Here is a 7,539-nt window from a genome sequence, read left to right on the forward strand (position 1 = left end):
TAGAAAGGAAAGCGACCGCATAAAGGGAAACACACACAGACACAGGCACGGGAAGGTATCTACAGACACCTTCACAACTTAGGTTCGAGAATCTAGGGGAGTTGGTAGTTTTGGCATGTCCCAGCAGGAAAAGAGTTGGCAAACTCGGACTCCAGGGCATAGCGATGGGATGTAAGGGAGAACTCTGCTCTGCCTATACAACTCTCTTGGCCTCCAATAAAGTATGCAGTTCTCTTTCTTGTCTGTAACGTCAGATTTCTAGGCTGGGGTCAAAAGGGAAGAGGGGGTCCTCTAGTGTCAGGAGAGTGCTTTAGGACGAGGCGGGCTCTCTGGAGAACATCACCCACACAGAAAGGGCTAACTGAGGAGCATACTGCACAGAGTCGCGAGCCATCCCGCTTCCAGGCCAAGGCAGTGACGGTGTATAAGTTGGCAATCTCCTTGGGCTTCGCCTCTTCCCAGATGCTTCTTCGAGGGCTCCAGTTGAGCACCCGAAGTCTGTAATAGAGTATGTGGCCTTTAGAAGAGATGGAGGATGAGAAAAGGAGTGAAACTGGGCTGGTATCTGAAGGAAATTGGTCTTGCTAAATCAGAGAAGAAAGGAAAGAGAAGAGAACAGACAAGCTGGTAGGAGAGGACAAAAAGGTTCAAAGGAAGTAAGTTGGGAAAATCAGATCAAAGTAAAATGGAGTAAGAGTGATGGGAGCTGAGAAGACAAAAGGAGATTGGAGCTGGTGAGAAAACAAGCTGTTAGCAGTAGAGAAATATGGGGGGGGTTGGAGAGAAATGATAACAGGGAAGAAAAAAAGAAACAGGAAGAGTCACACACAAGATTAAAGGGGCTAGAAAGACAGGACTGACAAAGCTGGGGTTAAAAGCACGCTAAGAAAGTGATGGGACCCAGACCCTAGTTGTTTATCTACTGTCCCATCATTCATTCATTCATTCACCAAAAATTTGAGCATATATTATGTACTAGATGCTAACCTAGTCACTGGAGATAAAAAAAGAAAAAAATGAATAAGGGCTCTTCAATTTAGCCAGACAGATACACACTCCAAAGTATAATACAATGTGATAAACACTAAGCCAGTGGTCTAAAAAGAGGTGATGGGAACACAAGTGGAAATACATTCCACTGTGGAATCCCAGAGGGAAGCATAGAGACACAACAGAGCCTGTGCATTTGGGACTTGCCAGTGTGCCGATGGATGGAGCAGAAGAGGAAATGCATAAATTAAAACCTGAGAATCTCTTTCAGCATACACTGATTGTGATCCAGTCTGCCATTCCGATTGAGGAAAACTGGACTAAGGCAGAGTACACAGGGAAAGCAGGCAGAAGATGCAACTGGAAGGGGGCCCCACCTGTCATAACTCCCCAGCACAACAGACTGGCCCCCAGGACTTGTTGCAGCTGTGGTGAACTCTCGCTCCTGAGGGTCCCGGCTATAGTCAAACGTTTGTAGCACTTGGCCTTCCTTCCCATAGGCCACAATCCTCCGATCACAGCCTGCAGCCACGATGCTGTTGGTAGCCCAAGCCAAGGCATAGGGTGGGCACGGATGGTTAATCAACTTCCCCTAAGATAGGAGTAGAGAGTTCCAACACTCTGACTCTGGGAGCTCCACCAGAAATGTCTCATTCACAGCACTGGACACACTCACTCTGATCATCTTACTCTGCAGAAATCTTTCTCCCAGCACATCCTAATCCTGAGACTTCACATACTGCCTTTCTGTCTTATATGCACACATACATATATATGACACAGATGTACACACCTACTGACCTTGTGTTCAAGAGGAACCCTCAAAATACTTATGTGCTCGAGATGTTTACTATGTACCTAATAAGGTCCCCAAAGGGAGATGCCCTACACATTAACCAACCACAGGGAGCTATGGCTCCTTTTTTTTATTATTTATTTTTAGGATGGAAACATTTAATTAAGTATTACATAAGTAATTCTTCATGTAAATGACTCAAACCAAAGAGAATTAGAGTAAAACATAAACATTCTTTTTATTTTTCCCTCTTGAAAGTAAATAAGTCTCTTTTCTGTAAGTTTTTATATATTATATATTTTTTATATAATGAGGATAATTTTCACTTTTCATTACTCTCAGAGTCTTTATTTCCCTTTGTCTCCAAGTCCCTTCCACCTGACTTACCTTTTCCCATAAATATTAAGCTCTGGCCCCCTAAACACAAATCCTCCTGTGGCTGCATCCCACTGTCTCTCCCCGAGGTCTCCCTCCTCTAGCCTCCTTCCCCGGCACCTCAACCAAAATCCCTGAATGTCCAGCCTCCTCCAGGAGGGCTCTTGGGACTTCCTTACCTTCCCCAGAGCATCCTTTATTCATACCTGTGACTCTCCAGACCCTTCATCTGCCAAGAAATACCTAACAATAGTGCCATCGGCATGACCAGATAGAATTCCTTTCCCAGAGCAACTGAAAAAGGGGAAAAGAAAAAAAAGGAGAGAAATCCAGGAAAAGATTAGAATACTCTGTCTTACCAAGAAATTCCCCTTTCTTTGTCAAACACTGCCCTGCCTGGGGTTCCCGCGCCCAGTCCTCCCCATCTTTCATGCTATGGTCTCCCGGTCCAGACTTCCCCACAGCCTTTTCCCACCATTCCCAAACTCCTGGGATACCGCTCTCCTTACTCACTTTGTTGTCAGTGACACCACGTAAGAATCGGTCCCGTAGATGGTAGATGACTTATTAGTTTTAGTGTTTGCTAAACGAACCTGAAAATGGGAGAATGGACACAAGTCTGGTTAGGGTACTTTCAATTTCGCCCAGGTCCTAAGGAAAGAAAAAGAAAAAGAAAAAGAAAAAAACGGGTCCCTATGCATTCTCCCCCAGCACACAACTCCACCCTAAAGGAGATTAGCCATATTTCTTCCTTCATAACAATTATCCCCACCCGCAACCTTTCCTGTGGTTCTCTTCCCTCCTTTACCTTCCCTTCGGCCAATCCAAAGGTAATGTTGTTCTCCATGGGCCACTGCAGACAAGTGACAGCACTCTGTGAGAAAGAAAGGATGAAAAGGATAGTCACTCCTATGTGGGTTGGCACATTTATAGCAGCATAAATCCGAACCGCCTGGGCACCTTGGCTCATGCCACCACCACAATCGCCTACAGGGAAGGAGAGGAGGGGATACAACTGGGCTCTGAGGAGGAAAGCAGATGAGGATGAACAGCCAGGTAGCACCATCTTTGCAGTAGAAGTCAGATGCAGATGTTAAGAAAACATCTGGTTGTATCTATAAGCAGGTATACTGATACATGTTTGTTCATCCTAATCTCCCAAGGGCTGCTCTGAACTTTACCGTCTGGATGAACTTGTTACAGATGACTTTCTTGTCACCCCTGCCGAATAAAAGGAAGAAAAAGCACATTAAAAACCATTTCCACAGATAAATTGGCACAAACAATGCTAGGGGAAGGGAAGAGTGAGCAGATATGTTCCTACCGCTCCACAGGTGCCTTGAAAAGAGGCATAAGGGGGAGCGTGAGTAGCTTTGGAACAATCACCCGGGGCTCCCCAGGATCTTACAAGGCCTCCTTGTTGACTTAGACCGATTCCTCCAGGGATGGGATCACAGAACACAGGGGGCTGGCAAAGTCAGGGAAGCAAAAACAGACTCTGCCTTCCGTGCCCCCGCTTGGCCCCTCATCCTCTCTATTCTCCCTCCGCAGTGAGGCAGTTCCTCCTGCCTCCCCCCTCTGCTCCGGGTCATCCCCGTCCCCCAATCGCTGTCCTTACCAATCTTCTCCAATTTTGTACACATAGATGATGTTGTCAGTCTGTCCTACGGCAATTTTAGTGGAATCAGGAGAAAACGCCATGCCCTTCACCATATAGCTCTTTCTGCCATACTAAGAATTAAAAAGAAAAAGAAAAAAGTAATGAGAATATGTGAAAGGGAAAAGAGAGGAAAGGATGCATGTGTGACTGTGAAGAGCTTGAGGGATTTATACTGAGAAATGGAGGGGTAGGCCAATTTCTATGCCATTGGCCAGGAAGTGGGTTAGAAAGTTTTTCAGGTTCCGAAGGCCCATCAACAGGTTAAGGTACACAGGAGTGCTCTTCACCTTCATGTCAGCTGGTTTGGTGGAGAATTTATCTCTCCGCTCCCCATGTTCATCATACAGCAACACCACTCGGTCCACTGTGCAGACCGCAAATTTGGCATTGTTCTGGGACCAAGCCATGCAGGTCACCTTTGCAGCTCCATCCTGCAGAGGCAAAGAGGGCAAAAATAAATCCAAGTGCTGGTTTAGAATGCTAAAAGCTTTTCTAATTCCATTACTTCTAGTGTGGCTCTTGTCAATTTTCCTTAAAGCAAAGAGATGCACATGACCCATCTGGTCTCCAAGGCCATAAAACCCTAGACTATGAGAACAAGGTGCTTCTAGAAATCCATAATGCAAATGTACTAAGAGGCGACATGCTTAGTCAACTGTACCTATGTCCCTGCAATGGTCCTGTCCCCTTTGAAATAAATTCAACTGATCTAAGTTTTGGTCTTTAGCCATTTATTCAATTAATATTTTCTGAATACCTCACTGAGAAAGGCACCTGGCCAGGGGCTGAGAGGGAGACAAAGACAAAAACATGGTCTCTGCCCCAGAATCTAAAAAGATGGTGCAAAAAAAGGGAAAAGTTCCATAAGTGAGGTATGTACAAAGCACTGTAATAGTTTGTAGAAGCCCGAGATAATTTGTTTATACGATCAACATTAAGCTTTGAAGAATGAATGCAGCTGAGTGAGGAAATTATCTTAGGTAGAAGAAATGGCATGAGCAAAGGCAAGTATGGTCAAGTAATGGTAATTTAATTGAACCCAACCTGTCTTGTAAATAGCAAAATGGAGGAGAAACAGACTGAGGCCAGTTCAAGAAGGATCTTCAAAACCAGGATTTTTGGATTAGTTGGTAGGAAAGGGGGAGACAGTAAAACTTCTGGAACATTGCCGAAACCGGTTTGGCTCAGTGGATAGAGCATCGGCCTGCGGACTGAAGGGTCCCGGGTTCGATTCCGGTCAGGGGCATGTACCTGGGTTGCGGGCATATCCCCAGTGGGAGATGTGCAGGAGGCGGCTGGTCGATGTTTCTCTCTCATCGATGGTTCTAACTCTCTATCTCTCTCCCTTCCTCTCTGTGAAAAAATCAATAAAATATATTTTTAAAAAAAACCTTCTGGAACAGGGAGTAAAATAATCAGAGTTGAGACTTAGGATGAGCAATGCCACCTTGTTTTCTGTTTTCCCTTAAGTGTCCACTTCGCCAAAGCCCAAGTTAGAAGTGACCATCTCCCAGTGGATTATTCTTGCCAGGTCTGTCCCTTCCGCCACCAGCCCTGGTCCTCTACAATGCTGCACTAAGAATTTTCCTTCTTGAAATAAAAAATTTAGTTTCTGCTTCAATTGATTAATTACTTGAGCTATAGAGCGCTGCCTTAAAACAGTTACTTTTCATTTCCAATCCAGTTACCTCCAGTCAGAGGTTTAAAAAAAGGCTTTTTCCCCCATCAAAATCCTCAAACCAGTCAGAAAATAGCCACACCACCACTAGTATCACCCTCCAACTCTTTTTTAAAAACTTTATTTTTTAAAAAAAATATTGTTATTGATTTCAGAGAAGAAAGGAGAAACATCCGTGATGAGAGAGAATCATTGATTGGCTGCCTCCTGTACGCCCCCACTGGGGATCAAGCCCGAAACCGCAAACTGGGCATGTGCCCTGACTGGAAATCAAACCGTGACCTTCTGGTCACGCTCAACCACTAAGCCATGCAGGCCCGGCACCCCTCCAACTCTTGATTAAATTATGCTAGAAGGGCTGAGGGCTCCTCAACAATTGTTGTCTATCATCTTCCTTCGTCATTTTTTCCAATCCTGGGCATTCAGCCCTTTCCTGCATCATGACATCATCTTACTTTGTAAGATTGAAGGAAGATTTCACTTCCAATTATTCCATTAAGGTAAAGAAAAAATTTAAATTACAGATTCAGGGGGCAGTTTACTGAGCAAAGGGCACATCTGTCTCTCTCTTTAATTTTACTTTATTGATTTGATTTTAGAGAAACATCAATGTGAGAGAGAAACATTGATTGGCTGCCTCCTGCATGTGCCCCCAGTTAGAGATTGAACCCACAACCTGGGTATGTGCCCTGATGGGGAACTGAACCCGCCATCTCTTGGTGTGTAGTATGACACTCCATCCAACTGAGCCACACTGGCCGGGGCTAGGCACATCTTTTTTTTGTTCTAATTTCCTTCTATCCTCCTGATGCCAATCCTCTGTTAAGCCTTCCTGATTTCCATAATTCTCTTTTCTCTATAATATGTACTTCACAGGGCTGTTATGAGGATTAAATGCACTAGGAAATAGAACAATAATAGCTAACCTTTAACAAGCACTTACCATAGACTGGGCATTTTGATAAGTGCTTGATATTCATTATCTTGTTTAACCTCGTAACACTGAGGTAGATGCCACTATTATGCATCTTTTACAGGGGAAACTGAGACACGGGAAGGTTAAGTAATTTGCTCAAGTGTCATGGACAATTGGTAAGTGACAGAACCAAGATTTAAATCCAGGTATGTCTGACTTCATAAGCCACAATCCTAACTTCTTTACTTATGCTATTAAACATTCAGTTACAAGAGATATTATTCTTATTAGTTTTGTATTTTGAATTTTGAATGTCCTTCTCTCTTGTCTATCCATTTTTTACACTGCTTTTCGGTTTACGATGTTCTTTTGTGTATATTACCTCCTTTAACTTTTCCCAGATCCCCTAAGGTTGCTATTAGAGGGAATGCTGAGAGAGACAGTGTGGTAAGGGCTAAAGTCTGAGGTAGCAGGACATGTATTTAAAGTAGCGGTGGCGCTAGGACTTGAATTCTGGTTTTCTAACCCCTACACCCAGCCTTTCTTCGCCATGTTTCAGGGTTCCTCCCCCAGTATCCAGCCTCTTGTGAATAAGAGATCTATCTGCACCATCAGAACGAACGGTGCGGACTCCTGCACTCCCTCTTGGGGGCATGCACTTAAAGCGCTTATTTAATTCCGTGTAGGTTTATGTTCGTTGTTTACAGGCGCAGGAGCCTTTTGAAGGCAGGAGCAATGGCAGCTAGTTCTGGATCCCTCCGAGCCCCAGCACGGGGCCTGGTACAAAACGGCTGCTAAATGACACGCAACGCAAGCTGCAGGGGTTAGCGCTGCATCTCGCCGACTGGACAGCATCGACGCAGCCGAGTCGCGTCCAGCCGTCGGTCCTCTGCACACAGTAGGCGCTCGACATGATTACACTTTAGTCCCCCGCTTCTCTTGGAATGTTAAGACGGGCCGGGGAGCGACGGGCACGCAACTCCTCACCTGAGGGCTCAGCAGGGTTCTCAGGTGCTTCAGCTGCATGACGAACACCTGTGTCTCAGATGCCACCAGACAGCGACAACTCCGGCGGTTACCTGGACAACCCGTCACGCAGCCGCAGCTACGCCGCTGACGCAAAT

General features: G+C 45.2%; 1 protein-coding gene across 2 annotated transcripts in view; it reads right to left on the reverse strand.

The window, feature by feature from the left end:
- IFT172 (intraflagellar transport 172) overlaps nt 1–7,539 on the reverse strand; it is a 34,259-nt gene extending 26,720 nt beyond the window's left edge. Inside the window, exons 1-9 of one of the 2 annotated variants that reach the window (XM_070428896.1) lie at nt 7,403–7,526; nt 4,109–4,252; nt 3,780–3,892; nt 3,343–3,382; nt 2,970–3,035; nt 2,675–2,754; nt 2,368–2,455; nt 1,368–1,582; nt 375–498 (exon numbers count right to left, since the gene is read on the reverse strand). In XM_070428896.1, the coding sequence (XP_070284997.1) occupies nt 375–498; nt 1,368–1,582; nt 2,368–2,455; nt 2,675–2,754; nt 2,970–3,035; nt 3,343–3,382; nt 3,780–3,892; nt 4,109–4,252; nt 7,403–7,441 (909 nt within the window). In that variant the 5' untranslated portion in view covers nt 7,442–7,526. Of the gene's footprint in view, nt 1–374; nt 499–1,367; nt 1,583–2,367; nt 2,456–2,674; nt 2,755–2,969; nt 3,036–3,342; nt 3,383–3,779; nt 3,893–4,108; nt 4,253–7,402 lie in introns of both variants that reach the window. The other variant, XM_070428897.1, reaches the window with a different exon arrangement.

This window comes from Myotis yumanensis, unplaced genomic scaffold (genome assembly GCF_028538775.1).
Source record: "Myotis yumanensis isolate MYYU_CA2020_CCGP unplaced genomic scaffold, mMyoYum1.0.hap1 SCAF_11, whole genome shotgun sequence".
Classification (NCBI taxonomy): Eukaryota; Metazoa; Chordata; class Mammalia; order Chiroptera; family Vespertilionidae; genus Myotis; species Myotis yumanensis.